At 39.4% G+C, this 18,422-nt stretch overlaps 1 protein-coding gene across 1 annotated transcript in view; it reads left to right on the forward strand.

Moving 5' to 3' along the window:
* Positions 1 to 18,422, forward strand: part of LOC122813522 (carboxyl-terminal PDZ ligand of neuronal nitric oxide synthase protein-like) — a 2,813,298-nt gene that overhangs the window by 1,192,729 nt on the left and 1,602,147 nt on the right. Inside the window, exon 3 of the mRNA XM_044085881.1 lies at positions 10,182 to 10,274. Within this exon, the coding sequence (XP_043941816.1) occupies positions 10,182 to 10,274 (93 nt within the window). The remainder of the gene's footprint in view (positions 1 to 10,181; positions 10,275 to 18,422) is intronic.

The raw sequence follows: 18,422 nt of genomic DNA on the forward strand, positions 1-18,422 counted from the left end.
CTTATGAAGTATTTTTTTCTTTGAATATATATTTGCACCACATGCAGACAACCATCAGCAGCCATTGGGCCTCTCTTCGATCTCAGATACAGAGAGTCACCCAATCCCCTAATCCTGAACCCTAACTCATAGTCAGGAGTTTGAGACATCCCAGCATAGTGCCATGTTAGTGATAAAAGGATTTTTTGATATGTGGTATCCACACTCTACCCTACCTACTCACATATAGGGCCTGGGTCAGAAAATTGACCATTTGGTCAGTGAAGTTGTTCCATCGAAACCAGCCCTGATTATTGGTTTCCAAGACTCCCTTTTTACTATTCCATTAGGGCAAGGAAGCCCTAACCAACGAGAAAATTCCAGTACTACAGGAGCGTTTGCTGTTACACAACCAGGTACTTCCATTTCTTCGGGGTTACAGCAACGGAAGACCCAGAAGGAGCAGAACCCTTGTTTGTTCAGTGATGCCATCCAAATGTCGAATTTATCAGACTAGCAGTCTGGGCTTTGTTCATAATGGCAACCATCAGAATACCCAAGGTACTGTTGACTTTATGTTTAAAAATCTTGAAAAAGAATGTCTCAAGTTGAAAAAGGTTCAAATTTAAAACCAATACTTGAGAGAATGTCTTAGGTGCGAACAAGTGCCTAAAGGACTTAGATACTGGTGTTTTCCTAATGGCTTAACTTTCAACAGTGATTTACGTAATGATCTGGTTGTTTTATTCAATCACCAGGGATGTGAACTGTTACAATTGCTGTTTAATCACAATGAGAAGACATTTCTTGTTTTACAAGATGTTGTGAACAAATTAGATGCTAGTATTGCCCGAAAGCTCCTTTGACTGACAAGTAGTATTAGCAAGGAAATGGAATACGCCCCCCTCCCCACTGTAGTGCGACCCTGGAGTTAGAATATATATATTTCCTGTTACTAAGCAATATTACATCAATATTACATCAAAAGGTAACAATATCATATGAAATGAAGTGGCATAACCATTTACACTTAAGGGATAAGCCACACCACTTTCGTAATCTTTAGCATCCCTTAACAATTTCTTATTCTTCTTTTCTTTAATTTTGTCCATAACCTTGTCAATATTTACAAAAATAGTATTGTATTCATAGAGCTTGTTAGAAAAATTAACATCATTCTTAATACTAGCATCTCCAGGGTCGCACTACAGTGGGGAGGGGGGCATATTCCATTTCCTTGCTAATACTACTTGTCAGTCAAATGAGCTTTCGGGCAAATGAGCTTTCAGGCAAATGAGCTTTCAGTCATTTGGTCTGGGAAAAATGAGTGTTGGGCAAATGAGCTTTCAGGCAAATGAAGGTGATCCATATATATATATATCTATATATATATGTGTGTGTGTACCCTTTATCTTCTTCCTTCCCCGCATGTATGACGGTGTATGTAAATCTGTATGATTATAATCTCAATAGCCAACACCAAAAGTAGTCCACACCTGCCTGCCAATCTAGCAATCCATTAAATCACTATTCTTCATAAAAGGGAACCTAATAATTTTCGGTGACACATGTAGCTTGCAATCACAATAACAAGCATGACACCTTTATTTTACCTAATACAGTGGTTGAAAGCCTGATCAAAATCTGTTTTAATACAGCTCACTGTATTTCACCTAAACTGTCATACAATGCGGTGGTGCAGTGGTAGCATTGTCGCCTCACAGCAAGAGCTTCTTCCGTTTGATTCTCGGCTGGAGCGCCTTCAGTGTGGAGTCTGCATGTCCTCTCCGTGGTTGAGTGGTGTTCGCAAGACATGCGTGAATGGGCGTGCCTTCATTGAAGGCTTGGCATCAGGCTGGCACCTCGGCACCATAAAAATCGACTGCCAGTCATTAGCGGACCGGAGTTCCATTGTGGTGACCCCTAACGGGGAAAAGCCAAAAGAAAAACAACAACTTTATGAGGGGGGTTGTTCCCGCTTATATCTCCGTATTTATATATAGCACCACTCACAGGTGGATTAATGAAGAGTTGATAGAATGCATGATACCTACACATGCACATACATATGTATAAATATATCCATATGTATGTGTGAAGGCAGCTACATCAGGAGTTTGGTGTATAGCTACAATCTGTGGCAACATCTTTGCCAATAGTAGTTTGCCTATAGCAGTAGAAGTTGGTCTTCTGGGACTCAAACTCTTTTTTTTTCCTTGCTGTAGACTGTGAATTATTTTCCCAGTCCATTATCAGATTAGTAAATGTTAATATTCCATTGTTACAAGCTGCTAGAGACAGTAACCCTATTTCTTGTACAGTTTTTATATATCTATAGATTTGCTCAGTTAGGTAAGCTCATCGGAGATGGAAGAGCGCTATGATATAAAACACTTCTGCAACATTGCTGATATATTTGCTTGATTTTTGAAATTAATGATAGGATCTCTTGGAGTCCAGTATTGCTCTGCAGAGTAATGTAATTTAATTAGTTTGTGTTCATGCATTGTAGGGTTAGAGTAGAAAGGCTGCTGTTTCAGCATGAGGGTGGTGTAGATCCATTTCTGTTGCAAGCTATGTTTGTAAAATCTCTGTTAAATTGTTTGTGACATGATTCTTTTTGCTTAACAGAGAATTTGAACATAAAACATGCAGCACATGATATTTTTGCATACAGGGATAAACAGTATGTTTGTATTTTTGTGATATGTGGGAAGGGAGAGGTGTTGGTAGCTTTCTTATATTCATTATAATATATGTCAACTGAAATGTTTCTGTGCAAAAATACATTTAAATTTACTTGACAGACTTATTTAAAAATAAGCCTGATCAAAGGACTATAGGGAGGTTACCAAATGAGTGTACTTCAACATCTCATTCAAATGCCATCTCCTCATAAATTCATGACCACTGGCCAAGCTGTTTAACGATGACCCTGTGACTGAATCTGTTATTATTGTGCCAGCTCGCAGACTGACTTGTGTCACGTCACACTGGTTTAGCAGTAGTTTCTTTTTGTTCTTGAGCCCTAGCATCTGCTTGAGAAAACTTACTGGATAGACAGCATTCTACTGTATTATGCAGTCATATCTGGACAGGAATTCAGTAGTTTTGTATATCTGCCAAGGCAAGTTATTATTTGGAATTTTCTACCATCAGTATTATTTATTAAAGATACCTATGGGATGGCCGCAGTTATTCGGTGGTTAGCGTTGTCGCCTCACAGCAAGAGGTTCTCTGGTTCGAGTCTTGGCCTGGGTGCCTTCTGTGCGGAGTCTGCATGTCCTCCCTGTGGTCGTGTGGGTTTCCTCTAGGTACTTCGGTTTCCGCCCACATTTCAAAGACATGCAGTAGGTGGATTGGACACTCTAAACTGGCCATAGGTGAGAGTGTGTGTGCAAGTGAGTAGTACAAATGAACTACAGGGCTAGTTACCTGGTGGTGTAAACCTTGGATCAGGAACATGACTGTCACTGCTGAAGTGACACTCTGACCCCATGTGCAAAATGGGAAAAAGGGTTAAGGATAGATCCATCTATGTATGTATACGAACCATATATATATATATATATATATATATATATATATATATATATATATATATGTATGTATGCTCCCTTTAGAATCTCGAAAAACTGAAATATCGAATTTTAGTTTTTGAAAAAGCGCGAAATTCAAAATCCCGAAGTTCAGAGCTTCTGTTGTTGCAGTGTATGAATGGATGTAAGTGCAGGTAAGTCTGTATGAGTGTGTAGGTTATGGGCTGTAGTGTATGTTAGTGTGTGTTTCGGTTGTTGTGTGTGTGTGCAAGGGGCTGTGAAATGTGTGGGTGTGAGTTACCTTTGTGTGTGCGTAGTCATAAGTGCTGAAAGTTCATTTCATTGTGGATCCAACTGGCAAATCTATATCAGCTGGGTCTCACTGCTTGAATGCTGTAGTCGACATGTATTACTGTGGGTCATTAGATCCAATCAGTGAGGAATGATATTTTTTCATTTACTTGCCAAGCTGGAGATCATTGAAGTGTAGTGAAAGGGAAACACTTGGATAATCTGTTGTCAATGCTTTTCTTTTCTTTGTTTTTGTGTTACTGTTGAGTTAGTTGCAAGGGGTGTTGGGACATAGTAACTGTCCCTGCAAAATCACTTATTTGGGTGTGCTTTTTATGTTTATTGTATTGGTCAATCTGTGCAGTCAGTCAGTGTAGTATTTAATGACTGTGGTTACTTTCTTGTGATACAATCGCCAATGATCTCATTGTGTTGAGTTTTGTGATGACATGGGTACAGTGTATTGGGACATGGTTATATGGTTTGCAATGAGGTGTTATGTGACCATATGTTAATATTCACAAGAATTTTATTAAATCCAGTGAGATAAATAAAACATGCACATGAACTTAGTTTAAAAATGTGTTTTTCATCCTCATTAACCATTTGGTTTATTTGCACCTTTGGAGCTGCAGGTGAATAACCTCAGAGCTTTATGCAAACTTTTCTGCATCTTTGGAACACTGTCAGTGTTTGTTGAGGCATTACATGTGTGACTGGGTGCTTCTAGAACCTGCTGTTCTCCCATCAGTTCTTCTCCTTACTCCAGGGTCGCGAGGAAACCAATACTGATCTGCCACTACTGCATTCATTATTATTCTGTAATTAGATGAACAGCTTTTTAAGTTGTGTTTTCTTTTTTTTGTGTAGTCATTAAAGGCCAGGTAGGTAGAAATGCATTTTTTCAGAGTCACCAACTCTCCTAACTCTCTAACTGCATCCGTAAGAGAATTGTACATTTTGTTACTTTTGTACCGTCAGTGTTGCATACTAAGCTTTAAAGGCAAATTTTAAAGCTTAGTAAGAATAATAATGTTATAATCAGTAATCAGGTATCTTCTGAACCATAAATGTTAGTAAAAAGTATACTCAACAAAGCTGTTCTTTACAAAATGATTTGATAAAATAATAAATGTATGAAAAATCATTTTATTTATGTTTAATTCTTAACTTCATTTAAAACCAGAAAAAATGTTGTTGTATCTGAGAACCTGTGTCTTTATGTGCTATAATTAACTGTCATAGGAGCATAGGATCTTAGGAAATACAAAGCAGTTAAGTCACAAGACATTTACACCTTGCCAATAACCAGCTTCATGCTGTATCCTCCCTTCTTAGTCAGTTCCCAGATTAAATTTATGGATACCCATTCAGTCATCCAGTTTAATTGGAAGGTTATTAGGGTATTATTCTGTTTAACTTGTAGGGTGTCACTTTCTTTAACTCGCTGTAGAGGTGGGGTGGGTGTTGAGTAATAAATTTGTCTTTCCAGGGTGTTTTATTTATGATGCTGACGAAGCTTTAAGTCCCTACTTCAGGTGTTACTGGAGATATTTGACTTGCAATGGTGCAGGAGGTCAAGGAAGATATGGTCTCTAATGGCACAGAGCACAGGGTGTGGATGACCATGGAATGGCCTATAAGAAGCCAATTAGAGGGAAAGTGCTTCAAACCTTTTTTGGTAGCTCAGGGAATTTACACCAACAGTCTTCTTTGTTAAGGACCTCTGAGGCCTTTCCAATTGCTGATTATGTCTAAAAAGGTACATCCCAAAGGTGGCCATGTACTCAATAACTGGTCTAATTAGGGCCGCATAAAAAGGAATAATAACTTCTTTTTGATCTGGATGACCTATCATTAGACATTATAATGTTCTGCTAAATAGAAGGATTTTGACTGCTGCTACATGGTGGCTGAAGGAGAGGACATTAGCAACCCCGGTTCCACGATCTCTGACTACATTTTTTAGAGTGGGATGCTGGCTATACTGTGCATTAAGGGAGATAGTTATTTACCAAATGTGACAATACTGTATATATTTGTTTTATTTTAGCCCCTTTTCCGTACACCACTTGTTTATGAGGTCTAGTTCCTTATGTAATGAATGGATGTCAGAGAGAGACTTGACAGTAACGCAAATTTTGCAGTTATCTGCAAACATAATTAATCAAAGGTATAATGTCAAATGTGTTGGCCAGATCCAAATAAGCTGTGTGAACAGAATGACCACTGTTTACAGCCTAAGCCGCTTTCTCAAAGAAGTAAATTAAATGAAGTAGGCAGGATCGCCCTTTGACAAAGAAAAACTGATGCGGATCTAGCCTGATAAAGTTCTTGATATCATAGTTTATGGTGTCAGATATGATGCTTTCTATGGCTTTGGAAATCAGACTAGTCAGGCTAATGGGTCTACAGTTTCCTGGAATAGAGATAAGACTACTCTTGTGTAAAGGCATCATCACTACAGTTTGCCAAACTTCAAGGAGAAATCCTCAGGTTAAACTGTTTCAGGGAGAACGTCACAACGGCATGTCTGTCACTATTTGTTAGGCATCCAAATAAATTATCAGGCCTTATAGAAGTAGCAGTTTTGAATTTAAAGAGCAGCTTTAGTACATGTTCCATTGTGATATTAGGATGTGTAAGGAATTTGGCTATGATAGTTCTTTCAGGGGTAAAGTTTGCACTAAATGTGCCTGCTACTATATTTGCTGTGTGTATTGGGTGTGAGTGGTGTAGTGCCAGTTTTAAGATGTTCATAACACTGCTGTGCATTATTTCTTAGTTTCCTAATGTAACTGAAGAAGGCAGACTTATAATTGTCCTTCATTTCAGCAGCTCATTTAAGTTCTTAATTCCCCTTACTAACCTTGACAGTAGCTTTCTGTTACTTACCCATATTCTTAATGTAGCCTCTCATATGAGGAATTTTATATCTGTTGTATGATTTAAGAAGTTTTTTGCTCAGCCTTTTACAGACTTTATTTAAGCTAGTGAACAACCATTGGGGGTGTTAACCTTACCATTATATTTAGTTCTAGTAGGGACAGTTGAGTCTAGGTGCTTATCTATTTGTGGATAGATTTCCCTTATCTAAAGAGCAGCTATGCTGTCTGATATTAAAAGTGAATTTGGATAGCTTATCGTAGAGTTTGAGGAGGTTTATATGTTAGAAATCCATGAAATCAGAATTATTGACTATATAATTAATTATTCATTTATTTACCATTTAAGTATTGCAATGTGATTTTGTGTGTATATGTTTTTTAACATTGGAATGTGCAGTATGTTTTTTAAATGACTTGATGTCATAAAGAAGTTAATTTCAAAATGATGTCTGGTTATTATACATTTCAAGAGGGATATTTAAATGGTGCATGCTCTTAATTTGATGATTTCTGAAGAAGTTCTGTAAAGGTAAAGTGGAATGAAAGCACTAATTATTTTTGTGGTTTTTTATTCTTATCCAATCTTTGAGACTTGATGTTGCTGCACCAAGGTGTTCATGTGTGCTCATCATTTGGTCCTCGGTTTGAGTTGTTTTTACATTCTTAAGTTTATATATTAGGGAGAGAGAGAGAGATCAGTGTGTGTGTGTGTGTGTGTGTGTGTGTGTGTGTGTGTGTGTGTGTGTGTGTGTGTGTGTGTGTGTGTGTGTGTGTATCTGTATCTATATATGTCTGTGTGTGCGTATATATATATAATATATATATATATATATATATTTATATATATACATACACACATACACACACACACACACACGATTGTTCTCTCCACTGTAACTGTTTGTGCCGCATACCACTGTAAAAACATGTCTCTTGTAATTTGTGTGTATACTGATTATGTCTAAATAACTAAATGTGTCTGTAATTTTTCTTTGTGGAGCTTTTCTCCCCGGGCCTCTGCTGAAAAAGGGCCTTTTCGGCTCAGTCAGACACCCCCGGTTAACAAATGTAAAATAAATAAATAAATATATATATGTGTGTGTGTGTATGTGTATATAGGGTGTATGTCAATTCTTCGAACGCTCACAATTTCAAACATTAAATGGTTGAGATCAAACGTTTGAAATTGCAAGTGTTCAAAGATTGACTTTCAATGGCGCCGTACGGTGCAGATAGGGAGAATTTCCCTTTTCTGCACTGAAGTGTGGTCTCGGAGTTGGTATATATAAGTAGGGGGGGTTGGGAGGTGTGTGTTTTTCTTTTTTCTTGATATTAGAACATCCAAATGTCGAACATTTGGTCTCGACCATGTAATGTTCGACATTTTGAATGTTCAAATATTTAACATAGACCCGTGTATGAATGTATATATATATATATATATATATATATATATATATATATATATATATATATATATATATATATATATACACATACATATATGTACATACACATATATATATATATATATATATATATATATATATATATATATACATATATATATGTGTACGTGTTTCTATATGTGTGTATGTATATCATATATAGATATATTTTATATGTATATATATATATATATATATATATATATATATATATATATGTGTGTGTGCGCGCGTGTATGTATATATGTATGTGTGCGTGTATATTTATATATATGTATGTATGACTGTGTGTGTGTGTATATATATATATATATATATATATATATATATATATATATATATATATGTATATAAAAACTGTGGTTATGAATGAGAGAAACAATAGTAGTGCTAGTGAGATGAGAAGAAGGAACAGAATGTTTATAATTTTGGTGGGAAAAGGAATAAAGTGAAACAAGCAGTCATTATCTCTTTCAGAGTGTTATGTGCAAGGATTGTGCAAGAAGACTGGCTTTATTTAGTTTAGATGAGTTCATCTAATAATTTTGTTTGTATCTTTCGGCTTTTCCCGGTTAGGGGTCGCCACAGTGGAACTCCAGCCGACTAATGATTGGCAGTAGATTTTTACGTGCCGAGTTGCCGGCCCTGATGCACAACCTTCAATGAAGGTACACCCATTCACGCATGTCTCCACACAGAAGACGCTCTAGCTGAGAATCGAACAGGACAACGTCTTACTATGAGGTGACAACACTACCGCAGCACCACCACCGCAGTCTAATAATATGAATACATAATACATTTTAAAATCCCTATAGTTACTTCTTCCAGTGCATTTGCTTGGTGCATGTTAACTTCATGGAAAGAGGTACGTGCACTCTTTTTTACCCTATTGAATTTGTAAAGACTCACTCAGAGTGTCAGCCTACAGGTGAAGGAACCCATCACAAGTATGTCTCATTGGCCTGGGGATTGAATATCAGAATATTTTCTTTCATTATTTCAAAGGTTCAAGGGGCACAGTTGTGTCATAAAGGGAACATAATCCTACATCCTTGTCTTTTAGTTCTGAAGTGTTGGAATACTCCGGTATCCACTTATTATTTCGGTGTTAATCTGTGCTGTATTTCACCTCTTAACATATGTTAGAGTGAAGTGTTTGAAAGGAGTAAACTCAGTTTGTACTGGTTAGGAGTCTGTTTGATGCCATGATTCTTGGACCTACGCAGTTATTACAAGTGTTTTCTTGGCCTTCTTATTAATGACTTTGTAGTGACCATCTCGGTTGGGTAACTGTGGACTAACAGTTGATGTTGAAGCAGATTGGTATCTTTCATACTGTGCTGATTGAACATTGTGTTTGTGCAGTGCCCAGGATCTATGCAGACTGAGAAACTATTGCCATGCTTTCAAGTGGTTTTAATCAGCAGCAGTGATGGATAATTTAAACTCTTGATTATGAAATGAGTTAGAAGAATATTAAATCCTGACTGGCAAAGTGCATTTTACATATGTGCAATTTCTACATCATTGCTGCCCAGTTGTGAACACAGGTATAAACCCTAAGTAACTACTTTATTCATAACTGAGTGAGGTAGATGAAGAGGGAGTCCTTTTATGATGATAGAAGCACTTGGCAACACCTTGTGCTGATAAGGACTGTTAGCCTGCCAAAATGCAGCCACAAACTTTATTGCGTAAATGTAAACATGGATAATTTGCAAGGTTGTATCCTCAAAGGTCATTTTGCCGCTGACCTACTTTTTGTGTTCCTTTTTAAGAGTAACTTTTTTCTGTGACTTTTTGGAAAGCAGAAAGGGTAGTCTTTCATACCTCGGAAGTGTAAGTTTTTAGTATTGATATCATCGGTAATGTGTCATCAGGAAAAATGCTTAAGCAGTCATGAAATTGTACGGTATGTACCAGTATTTATTTTTTAATTATCTGTGTGTTTAGGTACATTTTTCTGTTTGATTTAATCATGATTCTGTCCGGCATTATGTTAATTTATCTTGGTCATTTTTGTTTTGCTCCAGTATGAATTTAAAGCCAAGAACATTAAGAAAAAGAAAGTGAGCATTACAGTGTCGATAGATGGGGTCAAGGTCTCACTAAAGAAGAAGACAAAGGTATCAGACTTATTTTATTTTCTGTACTGTTGAACTGTTTTGTACTTCCTGTAATGTATATTTTTCTTGACAGCAGAACAGGGCTGCTTACGTCACTGAATGTGAGCAAACCTTTGTAAGATGAGTAAGGTGTTGATTCTTCTTAGTAAAACTTTCACTCTCCCCTCCATCACAATTTCCACCCACTTCATCACCGAGGGGCTGTACTGTGAATTTTCCTACTGTGAAAAGCTTTCACTGCCCCTGATCACCCCTTCACCTCCATCTTCAGATTGTGACCCTTGTTTATCATGTTGTGTGTGTTTTCTAACAGTGGATGCCTTTGAAGTATTTTGTTCTGGCTCACTTAACTCCTTATACTTATTTCTTTAAATATATGCTTGTCAGTCTCGTGTTTTTTCTGTTTTAATTTGGTGTCTAATGCAGGTGTTCCATTATTTTGTCTGTTACAATTAGAGAAGTTTACTGTATCGTATTTGTCCTTTACTTACTACTACATCTTGCCCTCTAAGTTGACATGCATTGCTTCATTATTTCTTGTATTTATTTTATGTGTTTCACCTTGAGATTTGGAGAGGTGTTTTCAAATAACTCATTTATCCCTGTATCTAGAACTGCTGCTGTTAGAAAAAGTTAATAAATTGCCTGGCCTTGAGGAAACTTAGCTGAGGCATTTATTCATTTGAATACTAAAGGCTCTTAAGTTGCATTTTTATTCTCTGTACCATTCTCTGTAGTGTCAAGCTTGTTGTTAGCATAACAGGTGGAACAAAATGTGACTGCTGGCCTTGTCTCTATCTTAAGAGTTGAGAGGTTTTCCATTTTCTGATGGAATCTTTAATGGCAGCTTTTAAACTGTTTAGCTAGAGTGATGGTGCCAAGAAGTAGCCTTCCCTGCTGCTAATGTAATCTGCCTATAAAATCATCCAGAGGCTTGTGCTTTTATCCTGTGTTTACTGTTTTTTTAGAACTCTTACATGCATTTTTGAAAATTAGCATTGTGTCAGCTACCACCATTTTTGGGTGATGGTATTTCTTCCAGCCACACCTATGTTTACTGTGCTTCGTTAAAAAGTAATTCCAGACATTCTCCCTCATACAGCTGCTCCCCAGCAACAAGTTTTATTTTCTTAAGTGTTGTTTGTCAACACTGCATTAACTCTTTCCAACCTGTTTTATGTCACCAGGGTGCTGGCATTTTGTGCATCAGTTGTTGTTTTTACAACACCACCTCTACACCATTGTACTTTGTTTTGCCTCTTAATCTAACTTCTAGCTTGTACATTTTTTTGCCCCGCCACCTTTTTCGTCACATTCTGAGTCATTACCTCTGCTTGATTGATTTTTTCCCATACTTGTTGTTGTGAAACTTGTGCATGTTATTCATTCTGCTTCATCTCTGTAGTCTTCATACTTTCTCCGTTATGTACTTTGGTTCCTGTTCTGGTTTGTCCTAGCATCTTAGTGGCATATATATTGACAATACTGCTGTTCTCAGCATGTATGAAAATGACCAGTGGTGTCCCTCAGGGCTCACTGCTGGACCCTATCCTTTGTAATATTTACTTCTCAGATCTCCAAGCAAACAGTCTACACATCTGGCTAAGAAAATGTGTAGATGACTGCAGACTGAGGGTTGTCTTTTGCAGGTGAATGCAAACTGGGGGTCATTATTAATTCACCCAAACCCTCCAGAATGAACTCTTCCTAGTAGTGGACTCAGACTAAATGCTGAAAAGTGCTGTATCATCACATTTGGTAGACATCCCTTCCCATTCTTATACAGTGTAAGTAATATACCTCTACAAAATGAAAATGTAGTCAGGGGACTAGATATTTGGGTTGATAACTCCCTCTCATTTAACCAATCATGTTACCGCAGTTGTCAGAAAATCCTTTGATTTAACACAGCTAATTGCCAAAAGAATATCATCAAGGCCTAGAGAAGAAGTCATTCCTTTATACTCAGTAATTATTGAGTACAACACCCCCTTTGATTTTATCTCATTAAATGAATCAAACAATTAGGCCCCAGGGGTTCCTAACTAAAAGTGATTGCAGGTCTACAGTTGTTGAGCTCATACGACTAGAAGATGCTCACCATGTGTCAGTGTTGCACTAATAACTTCTTTGGGTTTCCTGCTATGGAAACCATTGGCCAGCCGGAACACCACAGATTTCTTCTCCTCCTTTTGGCCTGGCAGACATCCTCCCTTTTGAAATCAGGACATCGTGATGTAAGGATCATTGTCCAGTTCCATTTTCTTAGTTCTTTATACTAGTCAGAGCCCAATGCAACTTTTGTCAAGTACATTGGTCAGTCCAAAGACAGAGAGGGGGAGGACTGACACTAAGTAACCCATTGAAGAAATATATTTTTCCATACCTTATTGTCTGTACTGTTCGATGTCAGTAGATAAGACTAATGTTTACTTAGAGTGTGGAAAGCAAACCCCTCACTGGGACTTCCACACACTGTTATGCTTGGGCCCAGAGCACTACATGCCCAACTGTCCTGAATGTGCTCACTTTAATTCTTGAACCATAAATTACAGGACCAAGTCACTTGCAAAGTTATTAGAGAAAGGGAGAGAGTGTCGGTGGCTCAGGCACGTAGAAGGATTTCCTGACCACTGTGACGATGTGATTATCAAAAGAGAGACTACTATCCATCTGTGTTCCAAGGTTTCTTACTACCACCTATGTGGTAGTTCATGGGTACAGAGTTTTTACCAAAGGGGATGACAGTGCACTTTTTGGCATTGAGCTTGAGGCCATGACTTTGACACCAGACATCTGTCTCAGTGAGGCCCTTTTGTAGGATGTCCACATAGTTAGGAGTTTCGATTATGGCTCCTAGTTTGCAGTCATCTGTGAACTTAGTTAGCCAAAGACCTTCTGTGTTTGCCTGTACTTCAGAGAAGTAGATACCAAACAGGAGAGGACCTTAGGACTGAACCCTGTGGTATTCCACTTGTCACTGGTCTGAAGTTGGATTTGGAGTCTGCTACTTTCACAGTGTGGGTTCTGTCAGTAAGCCAGTTGGCAACCCACCTTCTGACATAGGGATTTATACCGAGTTTAGTGAGTTTATCTATAAATCCAGAGTGGGGGATGGTGTTGAATGCCTTGGCGAGGTCTAGATAGGCTGTGTGAACCACCTTAGCCTCATCCATGGCATTGGTGACTGCTTCAAAGAAGTCTATCAGGTTTAGGAGACATGATCTGCCTTTTACAAACCCGAACTGTGTGGGGTCCAGAGTTTGGAGATCTCCAATGTCTTTGTTTATGAGTTCCATGATGATACGTTCCATGGCCTTGCAGACCAGGCTCGTCAGACTAATAGGGCAGTAGTTCCTGGAATCTGTCATGGCTCCCCCTTTGTGGAGTGGGATAACCATCATGGTGTGCCATTCAATGGGCACAAAGCCTGAGGTGATGCTGTGACTGAACATGGTACTTGGGTGGGGTGCCATTTCATACTGTAGTTCGTGTAGAAGGTAGCCTGGGATGTTGTCAGGTCCCATGGATGCTGTGTTCTTGGCTTTGGAGATGGAGCTTTTTACCTGTGCAGCCATGATTACAGCAACTTTACATTTTTCCGGTATAGAGATGGGCCCTTTAGGGGGTGAGAGGGGGGTAAAGTTAGCACTGAACCTATCTGCCAGGATGTTGGCAATATCAGTTGGTTCTGTATATTTAGTGCCATTGTGCTGTAACTCAGAGCAGATCTTAGTGCTGCCATTGAGATTCTTGACATAGCTATAGAATGCTTTGTGGTTGTCTTTAGAATCAGTGGCGATTTTGTTTTCATAACTAGCATATACCTTCAGGATGTTCACCTACCAAACCTTGTTCCCTCTCCTGCTATCTCAGACTTTCCTGGTTTCTCTAGATATCAAAGATGCATATCTTTATATTCCAATTCACCCTCTGTTCAGGAAAATCTTACACTTTTCTGTTGCTTCATCTCATTTTCAGTTTCTGCTTTTCCCTTGCTCCCTCTTCCATGGCTCCAAGGGTATTCACAAAAGGCTTGGCTACTGTCATTGCCTTTTACAGACTTAAAGGAATTCTCATTTACCCTTATCTGGACCACCTGCTTATTCAAGCAGACCATCCAGACACTCTGCTAAGGAATCTTCAAACCGCCATCTTCATGCTCCGAAGCCCGGGATACACTGTCAGCTACAACAAGTCCTCCTGCAACCCTTCTCAGGATCAGGTTTTTCTGGGTTGCAGGATAAGGACAGACCTTATGATGGCTTTTCTGCCTCTGCAAAAAATGCAGTCTCTTCTGACCTGTTTTCAACAGTTGCCCCCCTCTAACTTTGACAGTCAGAGAGTTTCTCAGAATGCTTGGGTTCATGGCATCTGTTATCCCCATGTTACCCTTAGCCAGACTTCACATGCGAAAAATCCAGTGGTATCTGAAATCTCTTTGGTCCCAGCATGCTCACCTTCTTGTGTTTGTTCTCCCTTTCTTCCTTTGTTTGTAGAAAGAATTGCAGTGGTGGATTCAACAAATATCTCTGAATCCAGGCCTTCCTCTACAGCCTCCTCACCCTGTGCAGGAACTATTTACAGATGCTTCAGACCTGGGGTGGAGAGTGACGTTGGGAAACTTAAAAGTTCAAGGCCTGTGGTCTTCCTGTATAAGGAAATGACATATCAACATCAAAGAGATAAGGGCTTTATTCTTGCTCTACAAGCTTTCTACTGTTCTCTTCGCCCAGGTCCCCCTGAAAGTGTTCACAGACAGCACCACAATCCTTTGGTATGTGAACAAGTGGGGGGGGGGGGGGGACAAAGTCATATCTGCTTTGCAGGCTAGCCGTTCAGGCTTGGCAGATTGCTTCTTAAGCAAACGTCACTTTGGTAGCTGTTTACATTCCTTCAGCTCAAAATGTTCTGGCAGACACTTTAAGCAGGTCCATGGCACAAGCCCAAGAATGGATGCTTCACAGGGATGTGTTTCTGGACATTCCCCATTGGTGGGATACTCCTCAAATAGAGCTATTTGCTTCCCTCTTGAACAGACAGCTTTCAAAATTTTGTGCCAGATAGGCTTCTGACCCCTTTTCAACAGATTTCTTTTCTGAGGACATGCTTCTAGTCCTGCAGGAGGCCAGGAAACCCAATGCTAGGAGATCCTACTTGCCCAAATGGAAGAGGTTCTCCATCTGGTGTCTTAAGAAACAGCTAGATCCATTTTCAGTGGCTATTTCTCTAGTTCTTATTTGTGTGAGCTGCATAAGGCTGTATTGGTTTATTCTTCTGTTAAGGCCCACTTATCTGCCATTTCTGCATGTCTGCCTTTATCTCCACCTTAAGTTTCCAAGCTAGAGGTTAAGCTTTTTCTTAAGGGTGTCCTTCATATCAGACCTCCCAGGAAACCTGTACCTCCCCCCGGGGTTTAAATTTTGTACTGGAAAAGCTTACTCAGGCTCCCTTTGAGCCTGCAGTCTCAGCTTGTTTGACGTTTTGCACATGGAAGACTGTTTTGCTGCTAGCATTCACTTCTACTAGAAGAGTTTCCAACCTTCAAGCCTTAATGGTTTCTCAACCTTTTCTCATTTTCCACAAGAATAGGGTGTCTCTCTGCACTAACCCCTCCTTCATTCCTAAAGTGGTTAATGATTTTTCTCTTAACTAGTCTGTTCATTTACCTACTATATTTCCTTCCCCTCAAAATTCTAGTGAAAGGGTGATGCATACCTTGGATGTACATAGAAAACTCAGATGTTGCCTAGATAAAACTAAGTACATTAGGAAATCAGAGCAACTATTTCCTTTCATCCTGGGGCATTGGGAAAGTCTCTGTCTAAACAGACAATTTCTACTTGGATCGCTAAGGCCATTTTCTTCTGTTATGTTTTTCATGGAAAAACTCTCTCTTCCTCAGTAAAAGCTCATTCCACTAGGGCTGTAGCTTCATCTGTGGCCTTCTTCAAAGGTTTGGATGCTGCCTGTAGTTTGGAGGCAGCTATATTGTCTTCTGTCCACATTTTCATCAAGCATTACAAGCTGGATACTATCTCCGGATCCAGAGCAGGCTTTGCCAGGGCAATCCTGCATGGCTTCATGGAGACTTCATCTGCTCCAACCTCCCTTTTATGAGCTTTGCCACTCTCCCTCATCTCGACGCAGCAACATGGAAGAGAAGGGCATCTATGGTTATGGTAAGTCTTTACACAACTATTCTATCCCTTGGTTTTAACCTATTTGGTGGAAATTTTCATTAAGGGTCTCTGTCTCTTATTCCTCTGTTAAAATCAATGCCTCTGCAATCCCCTTTATGTACCAACCTATAATGAAACAGTTTCCAAAGGCATTATCCACTTAAGGCCACCAAGGAGGGCCCATGTACCCTGCTGGGACTCTATTTCATTCTAGACAAACTCACCTTACCCACATTTGAGCCTGCCTACTTCCTCGGACATTAAATTCTTATCATGTAGTAGTTATCATCTCAGCAAAGGAGAATATCTGGCCTACAGGCACTAATGTGTAAAGAACCATTCCTCATGTTTCACCCAGACAGAGTTTCACTGAGATCTAACCCCACCTTCATGCCCAAGGTGTAGTAATAGAGCTCTCCCTAAATCAAACAGCCCAGCTGCCTGCTTTTTTTCCCCAAAGTCACAGAACAGAGGGAAAACAGAACTTACTTTCTCTGGATGTGCAAAAACAACTCAAATTTTACTTGGATAAGACAAAACATTTTCAGAAAGTCTGAGCCACACTTTTTGGCATTTGCTTCTAACAAATTAGGCAAACCAGTAAATAAGTAAATAATCTCAAAGTGACCCTCTAAGTGGCTCTCTGACTGTATTTCCTTTTGCTACAAGAATCATGGCAAAAAGTGCCTTAGAACTTTCCACAAGAGCCACTGCTACCTCTGCTGCCTTTATCAGGGGGTGTCAACCAAACATATTCTGGAAACAGCCACCTGGTCCTCAGTCCACACTTTTTCAAGGCATGACAGCTTAGCCCCCACCTGTATAGTCAGTTAGGTTCCCCATGGCAGTCCTGCAGGGGCTCCTATCCTCTACCTCATATATGGTCTCCAGCCACCATTCCTATAGCTTTGGGAATCTTCCAAAAGTTATTTCTGCAACAGTGGCACACTGTGAATGTAGGAGAGCTATGTTACCTTACCACATATGTAGGTGTTTGAATTTCTTCACTATTGCAGTATCCTTTCCCTCCCGCCTTCCCCTCTTCATCACTTTGGGCTCCAGTGGGCTCTGTTCTGTCCCTCTCCTTAAGGTCCCCTCACCATTTAGGTCCCCCTTTCAGTTCTCTTTACTCTAACACTGCTGGGGACAGTATGGGGCGAGTTGTGCTCCTAACATCAGGTGAAGAAAGTGGGGCTTCAGTCCTTGAAGGGCAAGAAGAATCTGATAAATGATGTCAGCTGATGATCCTTATACCCTTGACATTTGGGGGGGGTGTCCACCAGGTGATGAAGAGGGGAGCAAACCTTTGGTATTCAGGCCAGCCAAGGGCTTCCTCTGCAGGAAATCTCAAGAAGTTATTATTGCAACAATGAAGACATTTGGATGTCTACATTTCAGGTAAGTAGACACAACTGTACTTTGTATCCCTTTATTCAGCATCTTAAAGACGTTTAAGGGGCTACCTCTGTCTCACTTACTACTCCATTAGAGACATGATTGTCCAGGACCTTTTTCTCCACATGTCCAATATATCCAGCAGTACTAGAACAAAGGCCCTATGTCTTCCCACGGAAGTTATTGGAGGGACAGGTTTATAACCCATCACCTACCAAACCTCTGGAATGAACTTCCCCTGCATGTAAAGCAGTGTGACTCTCTATCTTCCTTTAAATACACTAAATGACAGTAGATGGGTATCCCCAAGTTTACTCCAGGATTGACCAATATGGCCATCCTAGAGAAAGTAGGTGTGGCTTGACAGAGAGGTACTGCAAAGCATGAATGGTCATAAGATTCTGTGGCTTTGGAAAATCTATGAATTTCTATGAGGTATCCTTCATGTAGCCTATAACCATAACAATAACCACGTCCAGTTTCATCTACTATATAGTTATTCACTGCAGTCTCTTACTTACTCTGTAGATCATTGGGACTTCTGTTCCTTATATTCCTCAATGTCTACTTT

This window comes from Protopterus annectens, chromosome 10.part0, assembly GCF_019279795.1.
Source record: "Protopterus annectens isolate FY-2018-M chromosome 10.part0, PAN1.0, whole genome shotgun sequence".
Taxonomy (NCBI): Eukaryota; Metazoa; Chordata; order Ceratodontiformes; family Protopteridae; genus Protopterus; species Protopterus annectens.